At 29.0% G+C, this 24,073-nt stretch overlaps 2 protein-coding genes and 1 pseudogene across 2 annotated transcripts; all 3 read left to right on the forward strand.

The window, feature by feature from the left end:
* Nucleotides 1-1,752: 1,752 nt before the first annotated feature.
* On the forward strand, nt 1,753-3,263 carry LOC113852844 (ervatamin-B-like). Its single transcript, XM_027483230.1, has 2 exons — nt 1,753-2,220; nt 2,486-3,263. The coding sequence occupies exons 1-2, from the start codon at nt 1,788-1,790 to the stop codon at nt 3,058-3,060; spliced, it is 1,008 nt and encodes a 335-aa protein (XP_027339031.1). The 5' UTR covers nt 1,753-1,787; the 3' UTR covers nt 3,061-3,263.
* Nucleotides 3,264-10,780: 7,517 nt separating this feature from the next.
* Nucleotides 10,781-12,037, forward strand: LOC113852636 (ervatamin-B-like). Its single transcript, XM_027482955.1, has 2 exons — nt 10,781-11,195; nt 11,463-12,037. The coding sequence occupies exons 1-2, from the start codon at nt 10,781-10,783 to the stop codon at nt 12,035-12,037; spliced, it is 990 nt and encodes a 329-aa protein (XP_027338756.1).
* A 7,204-nt stretch (nt 12,038-19,241) lies between these two features.
* On the forward strand, nt 19,242-20,793 carry LOC113852096 (annotated as a pseudogene).
* The last annotated feature ends 3,280 nt before the right edge of the window (nt 20,794-24,073 follow it).

Genomic DNA, 24,073 nt, shown 5'->3' on the forward strand with positions numbered 1-24,073 from the left:
AGTCAACAACAACAAAACAAAACAAAAATTTGTACCTATCTTTTTTTCTTTTATTAGTTCTCAATGGTATTTAATTCACTAATGTGTCAGAAGAAACTATTACAGCGATTTTAAAATTGCAAGATGAGCTAAAAAGAAATATCTATTCATTAAAAAACTGCAATAATATTAATTTAAATCGACACAAATTTGATCAAAATAATAATTATAATAATTTATCGAATACTTTTGAACAGCTATTCGGGGTTTTTTTTTTGTTTTTTATCAGTTTGGTGCAAATTTTAATATTATAATTAAAAATGTGAATTTTTCTTAATTGAGAAGAAATAAACAAAAAAGAAAAGAATGAAGGCAAATCTTGCCAAGGCCCTCCTGACTCTATCAACAAAACGACTCGGGATTGATAATTCAAGTGGCGCAGATTGCAAGTTTACGCGTCTCTTCGTTCTTCCCCTCTTTTTTTTTTTATAAAAAAAATATATTTTATTTATTTTTGAAATTTTTAATTAATAAATCTCAATTACATTTATATAATTTTAATAAATTTTAAATAAAAATGCATATATATTAAAATATGTTTCTAATATTCTTCATATTCTTTTTTTATGATATTTTCATATTAATTTTGTTAACTTTAATTCTTAGAGCCGAGGTTAAACAATTAATAATATTAAAATTTTATTATATTATTGTATATTTTTTTTATAAAAAGTTTTTATTTATGAATGCTTAAACTTAACTTGAAGGGTTGAGATTAACAAAATCTTAATAATAATGTGACTAACTATTTTCTTTAGAAAAAATTTTCTATTCAAATGAGGTAAATTGTAACATAATGCACCTGTTAAGTGTTAATTTTGATTGTTGTGATTATGGGTTGAATGTTTAATTGTTCAGACGATAATGATAGTATCTTATATGTGAACGGTGACTATTTTTTTTTTAAGTAATAGAAAAGAAGACCAAAACATGCTATTAAAAGATTTTATTGAAACAAAGATGAATCGTCAAGAATGTAAAGAAAAAAGAATCTATAAATCGACTCCATCGTCAATGACTTATTAGTTTAATTAAGATTAAATTAACAATAAATTGATAATACTTAACTTTGTATTTTAATATTATATAATATAGTTACTAATAATTTAATATAAAATTATAAAATATTTAAATTAATATATAAGTTTATATTGCATATTTTATAAGATAAAAAAATCATAATAAATAATTCAATAATAGTAAATCATAAATAGATAAAATGTGTGAATTTTTTTATTTATTTTTAAAAAAAATTATAGAATGAAAATATTTAAAAAATTAAAATTTATTAAATAATTAGTTCAAACAAATTTTTCTACGTGAGTTCTTGACTAATTTTTAGTAGTTTTGGCTGGTTTATGCCTGGTTTTGTCAATTTTCACTCCTTTAAGTTTTTAGATTATCTGGACTAAGATCGACCTTACCAATTCCCGATCCAATTAATTGAACAATCTGTTTCATTTTTTTAAAACAATGGTCTAAACAAAGAAATGTGTAAAAAAATAAAACATAGTACTTCAGCTTTTAAACAAATGAGTTGAAAGAAAAGGGAAAAAAAAAAAGAGACTTTGATGCATATTTTCAAGCCAATCCTACACCAGTTTAAGTGTTTGAGGGGGCATTGGATCATTGATCATTTATACCGTGATTGTCTCCATGAATAGTGTTTTGAATGCTATAAATACCCCAACTCTATGCTGCTTTCTCACAGCCATTTCCATACAAAATATCTTTATCTCAAAAGAAAAATGGCTATGGCAATTGAAATGAAGCATCTTACTGCTGTTTGTGTTATATTCTGGACATGTGCGTTCCCAGCCATGTCCCGAACGTTGTATGAATCTTCTGTTGCTAAAACACATCAGCAGTGGATGTCTCAGTATGGACGCTCCTACGTTGATGACGCTGAGAAGGAGAAACGCTTCAAAATATTTATGGAGAACTTGGAATACATAGAGAAATTCAACAATGCTGGGAATTACAGCTACAAGTTGGGCCTGAACCAGTTTTCGGATTTAACTGAAGAAGAGTTCATTGCTTCACATACCGGATTCAAGATTAATTCAAGGAAACCATACTCGTCATCCTCCGCTCCACTCTTGAACCTGAGAGATGTTCCAGAAAGTTTGAACTGGAGAGAGAAAGGTGCTGTCACCAAAATTAAGGACCAAGGCCGATGTGGTAAGTAAAGAACTCTAGCTCTTATATAATAACAGTGCAGCCTGTCATAATCATAAAGTATTAGCATGTTAGTATTCTTTTATTCCGGGTCAGTTTAAATGAATACTTTAGTTAAGTGTTATAAAAAATAAAATGAATTAAAGTAAAGATAGAATAAGTAAACAGTGTTATAAATTTATATCGATTTCTGTATTTTAATATATTTTTGTATTAACTCTTTCATTGTCCTGAAAATCAATTAATTGTATGGTTCAACTGTTTGCAGGGAGCTGCTGGGCATTTTCAGCTGTCGCGGCAATAGAAGGCATAAACCAAATCAACACTAAGAAGTTGATCTCATTGTCAGAGCAACAGCTAGTGGACTGTGATACGAAAAACGACGGGTGTAATGGAGGCCTCATGGACACTGCTTTCAAATATATCATACAAAACCAGGGCATCGCCATGGAAAGAGATTACCCATACCAAGGAGCTGCTGGAACATGCCAGAATGAGATGACAGCCGCAGCTAAAATAAGTGATTTTGTAGATGTAGCTCAAAACGATGAAGAACAACTTCTACAAGCTGTGGCCAATCAGCCAGTGTCAGTTGGCATTGCTGTGAATAATAACTTTCGCCAATATAATGGAGGGTTATTTGAAGGACCATGCGGAACTCATCTCAATCATGGGGTTACTGTAATTGGTTATGGGAGTGAAGACGGCAAAAAGTACTGGTTGATCAAGAATTCATGGGGTGAGCAGTGGGGAGATGGTGGATTCATGAAGTTGCTGAGGGAAGGTGGTGATCCTCAGGGTCTTTGTGGCATCGCTATGCAAGCTTCTTATCCGAAGATCTAGTTTCCTATGAAATTTATACAATCTCGGATCAGTTCGTGCGGCTTTGTTGTTTTAGTAATAATAGGTTTACGCATACTGTCTCGAAATCAAGTTTTCTGTCTTTTTCCATATTTCCAAATTAGGTTTTGTCTCATTTAATATGAATTTTCAAGTTATTAGCATTGTATCGGGATTGAATCTATCAATCAATAAATTATAGATATTTATAAATTATGAGTGTATTTTAGAAAATATTTTACCTTTATTAGTTGAAAAGTTCGTTTGCAAAAGTAATATTATTTGATTTAAGCAGTTGAAATATGTTGTTATTAGCATTAGTAACTTTTTTTCAAAGCTTTTAGTAATCAGGAAAAGTAATTTTTAAAAAATTTTGTTCCTTTTATTTTTTCAACGATTCCTCTTCTTTTCCCTTCAATATTTAACATTTTACTATTTTTATCTATCTTACGCTCAACTTTTTAAATCATTTTTATTATTAAATTTTATTATGATATAAACATTATTAAATATTTTTTATGATATAAATTCATTAAAATAAAAATATAAATTAATTTATATTGTCTTATTTTATTTTTTAAAATATTTTTAAATAAGAATAAAATTTATATTTATATTTTTTAAATAAACGATTATTAAATTTTAAATTAAAAATTAATGTTTATATGAATAGTTTAATTTTTATTCAACAAAAATTATTCCTTCCGATTCTTTTTATAAAAAATAAAATATTAAATTATTACGACTAAAGAAAATAATTAAATTAATTCTATTTTTTTAAATATAAATTTTATTTTAAAAATATTTATATTATTAAATGTTGTAGTTAATAATTTGTATATTTAATAATACTAATAAAAAAATTATAATAAAGACAAAATAATTTTTATTTTATTTTTCATAAAAAAACCATAGAGAATATATAAGTAAAATTTAACTTATCACTTAAGTATTCAGATATAGCATTTAAAAAAAAGTATTTTGATCCCCTAGTTTAGTCGTTTATATACTCACTCTTCAAAAAAAAAATGGTGGATGGATTCTTTTGAGTTTCAAAAGAATCCTAAATTTAAACAGTTAACATTTCATATTTGACACGAACTATTCTATTGTTGAATTCTTTTAGTTGATAACCATATTAGGAACATAATAAAGTAGAATTACGCAACAAACTATTCTATTGTATAACTTTCGTTGAATGAGGAAATTACCACCCATTTCAGTGAACTGTCTCCAACCTGGCCACGGTGAGAGTTTATACGTAGGATACCGCTGGTATCCATGCAGTTTTGAAACCCTATCCCGATTCTCTTCCAACCGCTGCGCCGCGCTTCCATTATTCACAAATTAGGCTCTTGAGGATTCACCAGTAGGTGTAGGCATCACATGAATCACTCTAGGTATCTGAGGGCTTGGTGCCCCAAGAGAACTGGATCTTTTACTTTGAGAAGGGTAAGGTATATTCATCATATCTACAGGTTGAACAGAAAATGAAATTCCATAATTCATGTTTTGTTTTCTTAAAATCTTTTTTTCATGACCCAATAAACCTCTTCTACCCACTAAATTTCTCACAAGTTGTTCCTTCTGTCTTTGACGGAGAAAACTATGATTTTAGACTATTAAAATGAAGGAAACTAGAGTTAGCTGGAAACTTTGGATCCTTGGAAGATTACGCAATTCTTTCACTGCCACACAATTCTATTATGGCTCAAATAAAAATTCAAAAGAAGAGAAAAATACCAAAGGCAAAATCATGTCTTTTTATTAGTGTTTTAACAACTATCTTCAATAGGATCATGATTTTAAAATAGCAAAAATAATTTGAGATTATTTAAAGAAAGAATACACCAAGAGTAAAAGAAAGAATATGCAAGTACTAAATTTGATGAGAGAATTTAAACTCTTAATAATGAAAGTGTCTTAGACAATCAAAATATTTTCAAACAAGTTTCTTGACATAGCTAACAAGGTAGGATTATTAGGCACTGAATTTCCTAATTCTAAAATTGTAAAAACAATCTTTGTAATAGTCCTCAAAAGATTTGAAACTACTATCATCAAAATATATATTTGTCCAAAATCACATTATTGAGACTCTTAATGCCTTATAACACAAGAACGAAGATGTGCAATGAGACAAAAATGTATTGTTGAGGGATTCTTACATGTCAATATCATGAAAGTGCAAGATTCAATAATAATAAATCTTATCTTTCATGTTATCATTGTGTAAAAATAGTCATCCTTTGTTTAAATGTTGGAGGAGACTTGATGCACAATTTAATAAATGCAACCAAGTGAGACATGAAGATGTTAAATGTAAGACTAAAAAATTAACTTCAAGATGAAGAAGCTAAGATTTTTTATTAAGAGAAAGATAATTTTTTTTGTTATTAATTGTTTCTTATACTTTAAATCAAATGAAGGTTGACTAAATGATACTTTGATAGCAGTACTAATCACATGACTAACAACAAGAAACTCTTTAGATATTTGGTGAAGGGTAAGAAGAGAAAGGGAAAAAAAAGAGAAATTTTTTTTACAAAATTCAAAGGAGAAAGAAAAAATATCACGAAGGCATGAATAAAAGGTAAGAGGAAGAATAAATAAGACAAAAAAAATGTTGTGAAAACATACTACGTTTTCATTAGAGTTTATAAAGTTAAACAAGATAAATAATAATTTTTTTAATAAAATTAACATTTCTTTTTATGAAAAGCCTTATTTGAAACACTTTTGTAAGTTAAGGATAAATCAGAAGAAAAAAAAAAAAGAACTAAACCAAAACAAAATCAAGAGCTAAGAGACTAATCTACTAACAAAACAAAACGCTTTTATTACCTATTCATACCTTTAACTTATAAAAGTGTTTTAAATAATTTATTTTTCTTGTAAAAATATTGATTCTGTCAAAAAGTTATTATTCTTCTTTTTTATTCCTTATAAACTCACGTAAAAACATAGTTTATTTCGAATGTTTTTATATTTTTTTTCTTCTCTTTTCTTGTTTTCATGACACGTTTTTTTCTCACTTCAAAGTTTGATAATAATTTTCTTGTTTTTCTTTGTTTTTTCTCTTTTTCTCTTACATCTCATGTACATTTTTTTTCTTCTTTGAATTTCAGCAAAAAAATATTTTCTTTTCTTTTTCTTTTATTTCTTCCTTGTTCATGGGCAAGTTTCTTGTCAAAAATTAATGAAAGGGTTTTCAAAGAAAGAGTTCTTAAATTATGGTCTCGCAGATATTATTCTCAAGAACTAAGAATATCTTGATTTGATTGTTTAAACGTAAAAGGAATGTGATAATTAAAAACAAGACTTAATGCTAACAATTAATTGAAGAGAACAATGATGCAACATATGGGAAAAATTGAATGAAATGAGCCTAGGACTTATGGTTTCATCTATTACAGTTCTAGATATTCTAATTATTTTAATCCCAAAATTGATATCCGAATATTTGCCAACCACTCAAACTTGTTCTATTAACACTCAATGATCAAGTAAATATAATTGTTAATATTATTTTTCTTGAGCAATCACCCCCAATGATCATGCAAGGCAAATGGTATAGAAAGCATAGACTCTATAAGTTTGTTAATTCAATAATGATTGAAAGAGAGGAATTGAGTATGATTAACCTAACCTTTTATTTCGTTTTATCCTATAGTTTCATTAATTACACGTGATACGATCGCCTGTAATGCAACTAATTATAGGATGCTAAGGGTGATTAATTCTTAACATGCACAATATGATTCAATAGGATAAAAGACAAACAATAAAGGAAAATTAATACCGATATTAAAAGTAAAATCACACAAAGTATACAATAGGATTCTCATAACCCTGGCTATGGATTTACTTACTCATAATGAAATACACAACGAAAAACATAATGAACCAATCCATAAAACACTAAGAAGAATTCAAACAAGAGAAACCCAAAAGGAAAAAAGATAAAAAGAATTCTTGTTCTCCAAAGGGGTGCTCAATCACTCGCTCTGACTTCAAAGGGATTCGTCATCTTTGTCAATAATCTCCAATAACTCTCAACGATAAAGTGAGTAAAAAATAAGAAGATATGTGGAGAAGTAGAAAAAAGTAAAAAAATTTCAGGCAAACATATTTATAAATGAATTATTCCTATTAAGTTATGTTGCATATACTTTGACTGTATGAAATTCCATATACTAGAATGTAGACAGGTGATCTGTGCAGTTACTAGATGGAAGTTGTGGGTTGCAGTGTCATTTGGTTGATCGTTAAGTTAGACTAGTGGCAAATATTTTAATTGAATACTAAGGATTTTATATAACCATTACTCCTTTTAAATGGTGTTTTATCTGATTGGATTATATGAAAATTGTATAGTTGTTGGATAGGCAGCAGTGTATTCATAGTGATGTGTGATGGTATTGTTGAAGATGATTAGCAGTATAGTTCAGAGATTGACTGTTAAGTGTATTGTGCATGTGATAACCTAGGAATTATATCCAAGGAGTCTCCTTCTAGGGAGAATTAAGAGTTCTAGATGTTGAATGTCTCGCTCAAGCGAGACTAAGTTGCGTTGAATTGGGCATTTTGGAGCGTTTTTACTCAAGTGAGACATGATAAGATCTCTCCAACTGTCCCCTCGCTTAGGCGAAACAAGCTCGCTGAAGCGAGAAGTCGCAGGAAAACTAAGTAGCTCTCTGGACCCAATCTCACTCAAGCAAGAACGTTGCTCGCTCAAGTGAGATGCAACTTGCTCAGGCTCGATGTCCCATGCTCAAGCAAGAATAGCAGAAGTCTGAGAGGTTCCACTGTTTGATCTGCTCGCCCAGGTGAGGATGAGCTTGCCTAAGTGAGAACAGGGCTCGCTCAAGCGAGGTTTGGCTCGCTTAAGCAAAAACGTATGAGCCTGAAGGGGTATTTAAGGAACCCTAGCTTAAAGAAACACTCATTTCTCACCAAACAACCTTCCTCTCTTATTTTCTCTCTGTTCTCTCATCTCTTCCCCTTAGAGAAAGCTCTCTCGAAGCTGAATTTCTTCCCGATCCAAGTGAGAACATCTATCTCATCAAGATCTAAGTGAGTTTTCAGAGCTTAGTCCTCCATCTTTACTCTTGTTCCTTACTTTCTCTTTATCAAGAGTTTTACACCATGTTATTCTGAGTGGATTTGAACTGTTCAAGTCGTACTTCATATCCAAACGTTGGATCTATCTCTTTGGGACTTACAAGAAGCACAATCTTAGAAACTTGTTTTAGGTAATGTGAGCTTACCTGAACTGACCTAGTTCATTTAGTAGAGGCCAAGATATTTATATTAATAGTTTCATTCTAGTTGAGAATAGTGGGCTGTATAAGCAAACTTTAGGCTTGAACCCAGAGCATGTATAGTCGAGTAGATTTCTCTATTGCCTAATGAATGTTTGAAATGTGGTGGTGAAACATGATGTGCTAGAATGTTGTGATATATATGTTCCATGGATGTTAATATATGCTGAAATATTAAAATTATGTTGTGAGTTGCTTAGTTTCATTGTGTAAATACATAAAGTTGTATTGTTGAGATGAGGTTGTATTGCTGAGGCTGATAATACGTATAGATGTGCTGTATTATATTGATATTTATCATTCTAGAGCCAAGTTATGTGTTTAGGTGATTAGACATGTAACGGTAGGACGCTGAATTATACTTGTCTGGATCTAGATACTGGGTCACTCCCAGATTGAAAATTAGTTCCTTTGGATTACTTAGGATGTGAAACTAGTTGGAACTGAATCGTTGTATTTGTTGTAGATGGGCTGAAGATGATGCATCAATTGATTTAGACTGTTGTGCTAATTGCTGTGAACTATATAAGTTGTGTAAATAATTTTAATATTTTCATATTTTATAGTTATAATTTTTATTTATATAAGCTTACCCTTGCATTTGTTTGTATTATTGTATGTGTGCTGCGATGATCGTATGATAATATGTGAGCATGAGTGACAGGTGAAGTGTCTATTTTTTACACTGGAGAGTTTGGCTAAGGAGTAATCCGGGCTGAAAATTTTGGGATATGTAGCTTAGTTTTTATTAGTCTAGGCTTTAGTGTGAACCTAAACCACTTGACTACGGACCTAATATTTTCATGTAACTATTACGCAAAGACTTTGTTTGAAAGTAATAAAAAACAAAAATTATCAGACTATATTAATTTAGCTTATAAAATAAAATTTATCTGGTCATAAAGTAATAAAAAATCACATTCTAAATATGTTTTTATGGATATGGATGTATCTAAGTAGTGTTCAGTATAAGATCTGTCTTCGTTCATTTTATAAATTGGGAATATCTATTGCAGGTATACAGGCTATATTATAAGAAACACGATTTTGGAACCCAGAAAAGTTGTGGCGCTTACTCCGCGTTAGTTAACGTGGATTTATTCATCTTGCAAAACTTTTATGTGTTCTTGTGATACACATTGCCTTTGCCTGCCGTAATCGCCAACCCAATAACTTATTGTGTACACACAACCTTTGCTGCATCCAATCAATACTGACCCATAGAATTGTTAATAAAAACCGGAGTTTATTTGTTTTCTCCTCCAATTTCTCGACGACTTAAGTCTGATAATTGAAATAATTTTACTTTTTTTTCATTCTTTAAAAGAACAAGTAAATTTATTATTTTTATTTATATTTATAAATATATTATATGTTAAAATAAAATTATTTAATAAGGTGATAATTAGTCTTTCATTTTCTGATTTTTTATTTTTGATTTATTTAATACAATTTTTTAATTTAATATTATTTTAATAAAACTTAATATTTATAAAAAATTATTTTAAAAAATAATATTGACATGAATTACCAGCCAATGTTTAAATTTAAGTAATAAAACTTTTTATTTTATTATATTAAAGATATATAATCGAATAACTTTTTTATCAAATAAAAAATAGTATTAATTTTTCTTTAACTTGTTTATAATTAATTTTTCTTATAAATTTTAAATAATTTTTTTATTAATTTAAGTAGTTCAATTGTTTTTCGAAACCGAAGGCACGCTATCTGTGTAACATGATGTACCAGCCTGGGTCTTCCGGCGGCTCAGAAGCCAGCGTCAACAAACAAGCCAAATATTCTTATACCAAAAAGTAAAGTGAAATTATAATAAAGTGTATTTTTTTACATAAAAATGATTTAAAATTAAAAAAATATTTTTCATTATGAAAATAATATGTGTATATATATATATATTTAAAAATGCTGTCACTTGTTTAAATTACAACTTTTAAAAGTTAAAATTAAATAAATAATACAAACATAATGATAATAATTAAAAATATATAAAACTTAAATAAATATAATAAATAAAATTATAATAATAAAAAATTTATATAATTGTGAGTAACATATGAGTTACAAAATTTGAGTTTATCTTATTTAAATTGAAAAAAAATGTAACTTTAATTTTGAGGTGGCTTATTCAATTAGCTAATCGCGAGTAGGTCACTCGTTACGCGCCAGAAGAAGTTCATGATGGGTATTTTCAAGTCAACCCTGCACCAGTTTAAGTGTTTTGAGGGGGAATTGGATCATTAATCATTTATACCGTGATTGTCTCAAGGAATAGAGTTTTGAATGCTATAAATACCCCAACTCTATGCTGTTTTGTTACAGCAATTTCCATACAAAATATCTTTTATCTCAAAAGAAAAATGGCTATTGCAATTGAAATGAAGCATCTTATTGCTGTCTGTGTTATATTCTGGACATGTGCATTCCCAGCCATGTCCCGAACGTTGTATGAATCTTCTGTTGCTAAAACACACCAGCAGTGGATGTCTCAGTATGCACGCTCCTATGCTGATGATGCTGAGAAGGAGAAACGCTTCAAAATATTTATGGAGAACTTGGAATACATAGAGAAATTCAACAATGCTGGGAATTACAGCTACAAGTTGGGCCTGAACCAGTTTTCGGATTTAACTGAAGAAGAGTTCATTGCTTCACATACCGGATTCAAGATTAATTCAAGGAAACCATACTCGTCATCCTCCGCTCCACTCTTGAACCTGAGAGATGTTCCAGAAAGTTTGGACTGGAGAGAGAAAGGTGCTGTCACCCAAATTAAGGACCAAGGCCAATGTGGTAAGTAAAGAACTCTTGCTCTTATATAATAACAGTTCAGCCTGCCATAATCACAAAGTGTTAGCATGTTAGTATTCTTTTATTCCGGGTCAGTTTAAATGAATACTTTATTAGTTAAGTCTTACAAAAAATAAAATGAATTGAAGTAAAGATAGAATAAATAACTGTGTTATAAATTTAAATCGATTTCTGTACTTCAATATATTTTTGTATCAACTCTTCCATTGTCCTGAAAATCAATTAATTGTATGGTTCAACTGTTTGCAGGCTGCTGCTGGGCATTTTCAGCTGTCGCGGCAATAGAAGGCATAAACCAAATCAACACTAACCAGTTGATCTCATTGTCAGAGCAACAACTGTTGGACTGTGATACGAATAACAACGGGTGCAATGGAGGCCTCATGGACACTGCCTTCAAATATATCATACAAAACCAGGGCATCGCCTCGGGAAGCGATTACCCATACCAAGAAGCTGCTGGAACATGCCAGAATGAGATGAAAGCCGCAGCTAAAATAAGTGATTTTGTAGATGTAGCTCAAAATGATGAACAACAACTTCTACAAGCTGTGGCCAATCAGCCAGTGTCAGTTGGCATTGCTGTGAATGATAACTTTCGCCAGTACAGGGGAGGGTTATTTGAAGGACCATGCGGAACTGATCTCACTCATGCGGTTACTGTAATTGGTTATGGGAGTGAAGATGGCAAAGACTACTGGTTGATCAAGAATTCATGGGGTAAGCAATGGGGAGATGGTGGATTCATGAAGTTGCAGAGGGGAGGTGGTGATCCTCAGGGTCTTTGTGGCATCGCTATGCAAGCTTCTTATCCGAAGATCTAGTTTCCTATAAAATTTATACGATATCGGATCCGTTCGTGCGGGTTTGTTGTTTTAGTAATAATAAGTTTACGCATACTGTCTCGAAATCAAGTTTTCTGTCCTTTTCCACGTTTGCAGATTAGGTTTTTGTCTCTCTATTTAATATGAACTTTCAAGTTGTTAGCACTGTATCGAGATTGAATCTATCAATCAATAAATTACAGAGCTTTATAGATTATGTTAGTTGGATTCAATTTGTCTTTAGTATTTAGTGACTGTGATGTCACCTCCTTTAATTTTTCTCAGATTTGAAACCTTCGCTTTTCTGTCGAAGTAGGCAATTCTGAATTCATTGCAAGAAAACCTTCCGTTTATTAATTTAATTTTCATGCATATTAAAGAAGGCTATCATATTCTTAAATTATAATAAAGTTGTGAGCTTATTTTCAAGATACAGCCTTTGTGACGAAAATGATTGATGTACTCAATTTTTGAATTATGTAATTAATAAATAAATAGTTTTGAGCATTTTATATAATTCACCCAATCAAATCATAACTTTTGATGAAGTAATATGCAGAACAATTTATGCAATTATATAATTTTAATGTAATTAAGAAAGCAATATAACTAAATATATAAAATATTTACTCTAAGTTTCTTCTCATAAATTTTTTTATATATAATTTGATTATATTCATGTTGTTCAGTTCTTATAAAACTTAACCAAAGTAATCTAGTTATTTCTATTCTAATAGTGTAAAAGTTATTAGTATTTATTTTTCTAAATAATTAGATAAATTTATTTGAAAGAATCATATGGTGAAATTTGGATGTTGTTGAAATATCTTTATCAGTCTAACATATTAGTAAGCCATTGAGAATATGTGGGGGATAAAACCCAATTTATTTGATATGAACAACATCTCAGTTGATTAATAATTTCAGTTAGTATAACTGAATTATATTGAGTTTGGTTAACCTTAGCTCTTAAGAGAGTTTAAATATTTATAAATAAAAATTTCTTTTTATAAACAAAGTATATAATTATTATATTAAAATTATAAAAATATGATATTTTAATTAAATTTTAACTGATATGCATGACATCTGAGTTGACTAATGACTTCAGCTAGTATAGCTGAATTATATTGGTTTTTTTGTTAACCTAGCTCTTAGGAAAGTTTAAACATTCATAAATATGAATGAAATTTTTTTTTATAAAAAATATATATAATTATTATATTGAAGTTATAAAAATATAATAAATATTTCTCTTTTTAATAAAATTTTACTATTATTAGTTTTTATCCTCAATCCTAAAAAAAATCTAATTATATTAGTAGCCAAAGTTATATATTAAAACAGTAATAAAATTGAAAGATATTACAGTAGAAGGAAGCATATGTTTTATTAATTCTTTCACTTAACTAATAACTTTTGCACTAATATAAGTTTATCGATTGGAGGCAGGATGACTTTGATTAATGTTATTCTTAATTCTATATCATTGCACTCGTTATCCTTTTTTAAAGCGCTGAAGGCAGTGATAAAGGAGATTGTCACTATCAAGCATAATCTTCTATGGAAAGGTGTTAAGGATGATTCTAAAATCTCCTGGGTGAAATGAGAAATGGTTTGTAGACAACAGAAGAATGGTGGCTTGGGCATTAGAAATGTGCAGTGGTTTAATTGGGAGCTTCTTTGTAAATGGTTGTTGTGAGGTATTAATTATTCTAGTTTATTGTAGGTGCAGGTGTTGGAAGCTAGGTATGGCAGATTAGCTTCTTCTATTCAGCGTTCATCAGTCTACAATAGATGTTCTTTGTGGTAGCGTAATTTCCTGAAAGTTATTCATCAAGAGAATTCATGGCTAAATGAGAAGTTAAATAGAAGTGTGGGTGTAGGTTTGCACACTCTTTTTTGGAGAGATAAGTGGGTAGGTGAAGTACGATTGTGTGAGGCATTTCCGCGATTATTTACGGTGGCGAGGAACGGTGAATCTTGTGCATTAGAGAATGATTTTCATGATGGCACTAGGTGGGTTTGAGATGTTAGTTGGCGAAGAAGACTCTTTCAACATGAGATCTCAAACTTTAATCTATTGTTGGAGTTTGTGGATGAAGTTTCTATTAAGGTACTACAAGAAGATAAATAGGTATGGAGGGTATATTCTTCAGGTTGTTATTTAATGAAATCTGCGTATTCATGGCTATTTGAACTTTTTGGTGGTCCTAATAGTGTAGATCAGTGTACAGCAGATGCCTTGTAAGGGCTATGGAAAGGGAAGGTCCCTCTTAAGTGTTTGGTATTTTCTTGGCAATGGTTGTTGAATGCATTTCCTTGTAAAGATTTGTTGATTGATCATAGTGTTCAAATTGATGATATAACTTGTTGCTTCTGTCATGGTTTGGAGGAACTTCCAACTCATTTGTTTTTAACGTACTCAGTTTCATCTTAAATCTGGTACTTTACTCCGCGTTAGCTTGGATTCTCATTGGTTTTATCTTCAGATTTATCGACTCACTTTCTTTCTTGAGTTGGTGTTGGTTGTAATAAAAAAGAAGGAATATATTTATTAATTGTTTGGGTAAGTACAATATGGTCTTTGTTGTTACATAGAAATAGAATTGTGTTTTCCAATGACTATCACTTGTTGGTGTTGGTTGTAGTAAAAAAGAAGGGATATATTTATTAATTATTTGGGTAAGTACAATATTGTCTTTATTGTTACGTTAATTCTCTGTGTATATGAATTTTGAGTTTCTTTTGAACTCTCTCTAATAATGTATATTTTGCCTATAAAAAAAATTCTCAAATAATAAGGAAGATTTTTGTAAACAAAAGTAGCATCAACTTTCTACTTACTCGGTACAAAATAACATTTGTCTCTTTATGAAAAAATTAATAGTGTTCAAATTAATATCTCATTTAATTATTGTAAATAAAAATAATTAGTCACTAATTATTTTTAATATAGACAATGTAAAATAATTTTATATTTTATTTATTCATGTGTTGCCGTGTCAATAAAAATATTAAATTTTCAATAATTATTTTTAAACACTATTTTTACTGTTTTAATTAGTTAGTAATTTTGTGGTGCATCAAAAATAAAATTTTTCTCACACGCATATATTATGATGGATTTTTTAAAAAGAATATAAGACTTAAATATATTTTTGCTTGCAGTTTTTTAGAGTTTTATTTTAACTCTTTTAAACTTTTCTTCCTTAGTTTTTGTTCTTTCCACTAACGTAATTCTAAAAAAAATATTATCGATAGAAGTATTAAATTAAAAGATATAAAAAAATAATAAATTTTTTTTTAAATCATTAACAAGATGCTTGTAAAAATATAAAGATCTTATTTAAAATAACTTTAAAGTAAATATGTATAGAAATATAAAATCTAATAATAAAATGAATCAAATTTCTCTCATAATTTATACATTTTTTATTTTTTAGAAACTCTTATTTAACTTCTTTAAAATTTGAGAAGTATAAGTTATTTTCATTTATAAAATAACTTTTTATATTAATTTTTTATTAAATATTTATTTAGAAGTTTATCTAAATTGAGAAAAACTAAAAATATACTTCAGTCAAAATGTAATACAAAAAGGATAGCATTTTTATAAAATTTATTATAGAATTTAATTGTAGAAACTAAAAGTAAATAAATAAAAATTTAAAATAAAATTACTAAATGTGAACATTGTAATTTTGTTTTAAAATTTTTTATTTTTAAATTTTATTATTAAAAAAGAGGAATAGAAGCAAATGGTATTAAGAAGAAACTAAAATTTTTCCTTAATAAATTAGGCAAATTCAGAACTAATTCTTAAAAAAAAAAAAATATTACAAACAATTAAACTTTTAAATTAATGTTACTTTATATATAGTGAAAAAAAATTAGATTTTTAGTATTTTACGAAAAAAAACTCTAATATAAAATGAAGAGCAATCTTGAAGAGAGGAGTTCAAAAATTTGGAAGAAGATTTTTTTTTTTTTTGAAAAATATAGTAAAGAGAAAGATAGTACAAGGAAGGATAAGGTTTCAAGAGTTACAAGTTTTTATCATGCATTTTATAAAAAAAAATTATGTATTTCTATTATTTAATAAGCATTTCATACATTAACTCAAACTCATAATATTCTAAAAAAAAAAATTACTAACTGCCAACAGACCATGCTGCCATCGGCCACTATATCTCTATCGAAGTGTTGCCGCTAGCCACTACGCCTCTTCACCATCAAAGCTCCTACATCAATTATTTTTTCACTCTTCTCCTCTCCAAACCACTACCTTCAACTACCCAAAAATTACTCCCTTTTCTATTCATCCTTCTCTTCTCCAAACCACCACCTTGAATCACCCACCTCTCATTCTTTCCCTTATTCCCTAAACCATCATTCACTATAAAAACACCTTTATTATCTATTGTTCTTGTTTCCTTCTCTCACCCATAGTCCATTATTTAAAGAAAGACTTTTGTCATCTTAGCCTTAAACCTCACAAAATTATTATTTTATATTGTCTATATTAAATTAAATTTCTGATGAAAAGATAACTTTTATTATAGTAATTTTTTATTCTCTAACTTTTCATATATAATTAAGACTTAGTTTCTACTTAAATAAGTAATGTTTACATAACTTTTAAAAATTTGTCCACTTTTCTTTCTACCACCTTCCTTTGTTTTCTATTTTATAATTATATTAACTATCAAGAATTACTATTCATGTAAAATACATGTATTTTCGAGATTAAAATTTTTTATTTTGTTTCACTAAATTATGTTCATATCTTTCATTTTAATTTGTTGAATAAATATAAAAATTACATTATTTTTAAATGATATCATGTATTGAATTTTATTTTTAATTGATTAAATTGTATTAAATATATCATTATTTTCTAAACTACTCTAACTTATAATAGTATAAATTTTGATTATTTAAAATTATGTCATAGAGTTGACTTGTTATATAAGCTTATATTTTAAATTTTGTACATAAATATATTTATAGATATATTCAAAAAATGATTACAGGAAATAATAAAATCTCATGTTATAAATATTTAATTATTTTTATAGCACTCATAATATATTTTAATTAAAATATATAAATTAATCTATTTTTCTACCAATGCAAATTAATCATATTCATACGTAGATTCAGTTTATATTTATTACAAATAATTATTATTTTTTTATGTTTTCTATACTTTTGCAAGAGAATAACAAACTTTCAATAAAATAAATAAATTTTTCTTAACAATTTGAATTCAAAAAGAGATGATTAAAAGATAAGAATGTGAATATCACGGTTGTAGAATACTTTAAATATATATCACAAAAAAGAGTTTATTAATATTCATACGATACTATGATCCATTATTAATTGATGAAAAAAAAGTATTAGTATATGTATTTTCCTTATTAAAAAATTAGTATTTATTATTTTTAATAAATTCTATTTATTTGATCTTTCATATGTTGTTGTATACTAACTAACGTATGGTTTATTTATTTTTAAATTTATTATTTTTTTCTTTTTACAGAGTAATTACATACATGTCAATAAAACGTTGTATTGCTTATAGGTATAAGGGTATATTAAAAGAAAGAAAAATATATTTTATAAAAAAAAATTTCAGTATCAAAACACAAAGATAGATTTGTTGTAATTGAAAACAATTCTTTTATGTTAGAATATAGAAGATTAAATTGTAGTTTTATTATTTTCGTTTATAATATTTATAATATGATTATAAATAATTTTATTTTTATTATTTAATATTTACAGGTTGAGAAGGAAGAGAGTTTAGACAATATAAATATGAAAACAATAGAAAATGGCTTAGCAATAAGTTCTTTACTTATATCTTAACACTAAATTTACCAAAAAAAAAAAGAAAAAATAATTTATATTTGATATTTTCTTTTATATTACAACCTGAGAAAAAAATAAAGCAAATAATGTTGAACAAAAGATAACAATTAAATATTTACAAGATTAAATCATTTTTATTGCATTATTATATAAATACTTTTAAAATTTTGTAAAATTTAAAAAATAAATTATGATAAAATATTTTCATTTTTTATAAAATAATTTTTTTATCTGATTATATATTTATATATATATATATATATATATATATATATATATATATATCTTACTTTATTATTATATATATTATCACATCAGTATTGATTTTATTATTAGATATATTTGTAAATATTTTATATGTGATTCTTAAATTTTTTATTATATTAATATATGTAATTTTAATTGATATAAAAAATAAATTTACGTATTAAATTAATTTTTTTAATTTCCTTTGGATCCAAGTTCTAGTTTTGGTCTCATTTGGTCCCCATTTGCTTACCGGCAAAGGAAGACGTGCGAAACTCGTCTCAGGCCACTGAAACTTCTTGAATATCACTCATCGGACTCAAATGAAGGTTTTCTCACCACATTCTCCCGTTCTGGCACTTTCTAGCGCCTTTGGACCCAAGTTCCAGTTTTGGTCTCTTTTGATCCCCTTTTCCTTACCGACAAAGGGAGACTTGCGAAATTCGTCTCAGGCCACTGAAACTCCTTGAATATCACCCCTAGGACTCTAAGGAAGGCTTTCTCACCACCTTCGTCCATTCTGGCACTTTCTCACACCTTTGGACCCAAGTTCTAGTTTTGGTCTCTTTTGGTCCCCTTTTGCTTACCGACAAAGGTAAACATACGAAACTCGTCTCAGGCCAGTGAAACTCCTTGAATATGACTCCTAGTACTCGAAGAAGGCTTTCTCACCACTTTCTCCCCTTCTGGCACTTTTCGACACCTTTGAACCCAGGTTCCAGTTTTTGTCTTTTTTGGTCCCCTTTTGCTTACCTGCAAAGGAAGACGTGCGAAACTGGTCTCAGGCCACTGCAACTTCTTGAATATCACTCCTAAGACTCAAAGGAAGGCTTTCTCACCACCTTTTCCCGTTCTGGCACTTTCTAGCGCCTTTGGACCCAAGTTTCAGTTTTGGTCTCTTTTGGTCCCCTTTATCTTACCGACAAAGGGAGACTTGCAAAACTCGTCTCAGGCCACTGAAACTCCTTGAATATCAGTCCTTGGACTCAAAGGAAGGCTTTCCCACCACCTTCTCCCCTTCTGATACTTTCTGGGGCCTTTGGACCCAAGTTCCAGTTTTGGTCTCTTTTGGTCCCCTTTTGCTTACCGGCAAAGGATGTCTCAGTATGCACGCTCCTATGCTGATGATGCTGAGAAGGAGAAACGCTTCAAAATATTTATGGAGAACTTGGAATACATAGAGAAATTCAACAATGCTGGGAATTACAGCTACAAGTTGGGCCTGAACCAGTTTTCGGATTTAACTGAAGAAGAATTCGTAGCTTCATATACAGGGTTCAAGATTATTTCAAGGAAACCATACTCGTCATCCTCAGCTCCACTTTTGAAACTGAAAGATGTTCCAGAAAGTTTGGACTGGAGAGAGAAAGGAGCTGTTATAAGAACCAAGGCATATGTAGTAAGTAACGATCGCTTGCTTAAAGTAAGAAAAATTGCTTTTAATTGTCTTGGTGATCACTCAGTGCATAAGTTATAATTCTGATTATATAAATATTAATTTAATTTATTAGTTTTTTTTAATAGTTTTTCTCTTGTACTCCCTTGGTACCTTTTTATTTATCACATTTTTAAGAACTGATTTTTATTTATCTGTTATCTTCAAGTCTAACATAAAGTTAATTATGTTTTAGCAGCTATACCCTAAACGTAAAATTTAAAATAATTAATTTAAAAGAGATAAAATAATGAACAAAAAATAAGATAATAATTTTAATGGAAATAAGAACACCAAGTGTATTCCTCTTTCCTGGACTATCCTTTAAAATGTGAGATAAAAAAAATGAAATGGTGCAATTTTATACGCCCCAGAAAAGAAATTATTAATCAAACAATTTTATTATTTGAATAACTAATAGTTAATACCATAATGATACCGTATGCAATTATCTTTATCTCTTTTTTATCTTCTCTATGTGTACGCATTCCTAAAATATATTTCTATAAATAAAAGGAAACACTTAAAGGTGTGTATCCAAGATGTGCGCAAAAGATTTTCCTAAACCAAAACATAATTTTCTGGCACTATAATATATTAAATAGTTCAATTGTCTGCAGATTGCTGCTGGGCTTTTTCAGCTGTTGCGGCAGTAGAAGGCATAAACCAAATCAACAATAACAAATTGATCTCACTGTCTGAGCAACAACTATTGGACTGTGATACGAATAACAATGGGTGCAATGGAGGCTTCATGGATAATGCCTTCAAATATATCACACAAAACCAGGGTATCGCAACAGAAAGTGATTATCCATACCTAGGAGCTGCTGGAACATGCCCGATTAAGATGATAGCCGCAGCTAAAATAAGTGGTTTTGAAGATGTAGTTGAAAACAATGAAGAGAAACTACTACAAGCTGTGGCCAATCAACCAGGGTCTGTTGGCGTTGCTGTGAATGATAACTTTCGCCATTACAGTGGAGGGTTATTTGAAGGACCATGCGGAACTGATCTCACTCATGCGGTTACTGTAATTGGTTATGGGAGTGAAGACGGCAAAAAGTACTGTTTGATCAAGAATTCATGGGGTGAGCAATGGGGAGATGGTGGATTCATGAAGTTGCTAAGGGAAGGTGGTGATCCTCAAGGTCTTTGTGGCATCGCTATGAAAGCTTCCTATCCAAAGATTTAGTTTCAAAAGAAATTTATACAATCTCGGATCCCTTCGTGTGTGTTTGTTATAGCAGCAATAAGTTTACGTATTTTTCTTTTAGAAATAATGATTAAAAAAAATATTATATCAGTTACAAAGATGAAAACTTGTGAATCAAACATGTGTTAGTGTGAGTTAAAAATTGTAACTCTCTTATTAAAGGCAATAATTTTTTAGCTTGTAATTACTTGATATTTATGAGGCAATTATTTGATATATTGAAAGTCATTATATCACTATTATAAATAGTGAATTATATTCATGTATTTGAAGTGAAAAAATAATAAAATCCTATTATTGTTTTAATTATACTTATGTACTCAACTAAGAAATATTTAATTTTAATGACTATGTTATAAAGTATGTGTTTATTGACTATAATGCAAACTCAAAAGACTACAAATTGTACAATCCAAACAATGACAAAATAATATTGAGTTGAGATGTTGAATTTGATGAAGAAAAACATGGAATTAAGATTATCTAGGAAGAAGTCTAATATAGCATCACAAGGAACTCAATGTCGCTCTCTTAATACTTAATCACCACCTGTACTTATAACTCAATCTAGTATAGTTCCTTCATATGCACCTCATGTTGGTAAGATAGTTCTACTCATAGAGAAAACAAAATTTATTTATGAAATAATATTCATGAATAATATCTTACTAATGTATTTATTGCTTGTCAAGAATCACAAAGATGAAGCTATTTTTTTATTAAGAAAACTACTAATTCAACACCTTAATTACTTCTCTTTCTTGCAACTGCACCTTAAACAAGTACAATGCCTTTGCACAAGGCCTCCACCTATATCTCATGGCACTATAATTCCTTTATACTCTTATAAAGATAACTTAGTCAATTTATATTATGGCAATTTTTCATAACATATTATTAATAGTGACACCACTTGTTGCTTTATAAGAAGCAATTTTCTACCAAAAGCAGTAATTCAGCACAACAATTTCATACTCATCCTCTCATACTCATCCTCTAACTGCACCTCAGTTGAATATTCAGCCTCCATTTGCACTTGAGGCCCTCCCTTCACCCACCCCATAGGGATGGTCTACAGGGTTTATAACTACTCTTCTTACTACAGGACGTTTACTTAGTCAACATTTAGATTTGACTCTACCCAAACCTTTTTGGTTTATCCCAATATTTCTCACTTGTTTGGCTATTGCTAAGTAATTTTTAGATATCAAATAGATCTCCCCAAAAGGTAATTTTAATGTGGTCAATTTCTCCTCTTTTGCAATCAATTTTGTTACAACACCTGTTGTTCTAGCTAATTGTTTACCCTTTCTGAGTGTGATTTCTATGTTATGTAAGGTCGTGTTAAAGGCATATCGATTGAAGTAGATTCTTCTATTTTATTAATCAAAACCCCTTATCAATTTGCATATTCAGCCTTCATTGGTACCTATACTACAATTGCATACTTAGTCTTCATCTATACATCCACCTTAATCTAGTACTCAATCTACAATAGAGTTACAGTATGATAGTTAAAAGGAAGGAGAAATAGAGTCTCAAGTACAACCTTGCTAATCAGTGTTGCATAAAAGAGCTTGGCTTGTTGACATAGTTAGAAAAACTGCTACACTATTATAATGCACTTAAATTTAACATTTTTAAATCTATGTGCTAAATTTTGATTCACAAATGAAAATGGCATAAGAAAAACCAAACAACTCACAATCAATAATGCTTGGTCTCTTTCTCCTAGTGAAAGAATCATACTAAATTGGAATAATGAAGGACAACAAATTGGAGATGGTGCGAGATTTTTTAATAGGTTGTCCTCCTGGTAGGGACCTTAAGTTATTCCCAATCAATCATACTAGTTGGAAAAAAGTTTTCAAACATTACAAAGATTATGTATTCAAGAACACCATTCATGTTAGAATTACTTAACTCACACATGCTTGATCAAACCTTATGTTTTTATTTATGCCTTAATTTCAATTATATTATGAACATAATTAATTTTTATCTTCTAATTTGAAGCCTAAGTTTGAAGACATAACATTTTTATCTTATAATTTCTATCTAAAAAGTATTTCTCTTAGGGATTATGAATATTTCATATATGAATTAAAGACATAACATGTTTATTTTAATTAGAATATTATTATAGGTGTTACATTATGAGATCTTTATGTATGACTTTTAGTTATATTTATCGATTAAAAGTAAATTATTTTATGTAAATATTATATAATACACAAGTGGAGTAAAAAAATTAAACTCATTTTCAATTATAAAAATTATATAATTTTCAGTGCACGTATTTAATGGGAGTTCCAAAACTACAAGCAATTTACACGAATTAACAGAGATTCTAAGATTGTGGGTTATTCATGACAGTTACTGAATCTTGGGTATTTAATGGCAGTTATTGAAATGCGGGTATTTAACAATGGTTTCTGAATCGCAGGTATTTAATTGCAGTTACTGAACCTTGCATAATCAATGGCGGTTATAAAATATGGGTAATTAACGACAATTAGGATAAACCACAATGAATTAACAGAGGTTAAATAATTGCGAGGAATGCAACAATTATCTTCGATTGTCTAAAATTGTGGTAATCTATTTGCCACACTTAAGTTAGCTATGATTTTGTCAATCACATGTAACGTCATTTACACTGGTTTAAATCCTTGTTAATGTAATAATTAGTTATGGGTAAATTATTATTTTCTTGTAGTGATAAGTATACACTTTATGTTAAAAAAAATTTATAATGGTGATATTTTGTTTATTTTTTCTTTACGTGGATGATCTTATCTTTATTGGCAATAATCCTATTTTATTTGAAGATTTCAAAAAAGTTATGTCTTGGGAATTTATGATAACAGATATAAAACTTATGTCCTATTACTTTAGATTAGAGGTGAAGCAAATAAAGAATAGTATTTTTTGTCTCACAAGAGGTATGGAAAGGAATTATTGAAAAAAATAGAAAATGTTTGATTGTAATCTTGTAAGCACACCCGTGGAAAGTTAGTTAAAATTGTCAAAGTTTGATGATGGAGAAAACATAGACCCTATGTTCTTTAAGAGCCTTATGGGAAGCTTGAGGAACTTAACAAGTACTAGACCTAATATTTTGTATACAGTTGGAGTTGTGAATCGTCTCTACTCACTTAAAAGTTATTTGTTATTTAAAATATACAGGTAATTTTGGATTATTTTATTCTTTTTGTAATGACTTCAAGCTTGTAAGATTTTGTAATAGTGATTTTAC

Source organism: Abrus precatorius, unplaced genomic scaffold, assembly GCF_003935025.1.
Source record: "Abrus precatorius isolate BTA unplaced genomic scaffold, Abrus_2018 Scaffold10, whole genome shotgun sequence".
NCBI lineage: Eukaryota > Viridiplantae > Streptophyta > Magnoliopsida > Fabales > Fabaceae > Abrus > Abrus precatorius.

Bases quoted from the DNA above. Each gene is read 5' to 3' on its own strand.
- LOC113852636 (XM_027482955.1), top strand. From the start codon at position 10,781: ATGAAGCATCTTATTGCTGTCTGTGTTATATTCTGGACATGTGCATTC. The intron at 11,196-11,462 runs GTAAGTAAAGAA...AACTGTTTGCAG, and splicing joins TAAGGACCAAGGCCAATGTG to GCTGCTGCTGGGCATTTTCA.
- LOC113852844 (XM_027483230.1), top strand. From the start codon at position 1,788: ATGGCTATGGCAATTGAAATGAAGCATCTTACTGCTGTTTGTGTTATA. The intron at 2,221-2,485 runs GTAAGTAAAGAA...AACTGTTTGCAG, and splicing joins TAAGGACCAAGGCCGATGTG to GGAGCTGCTGGGCATTTTCA.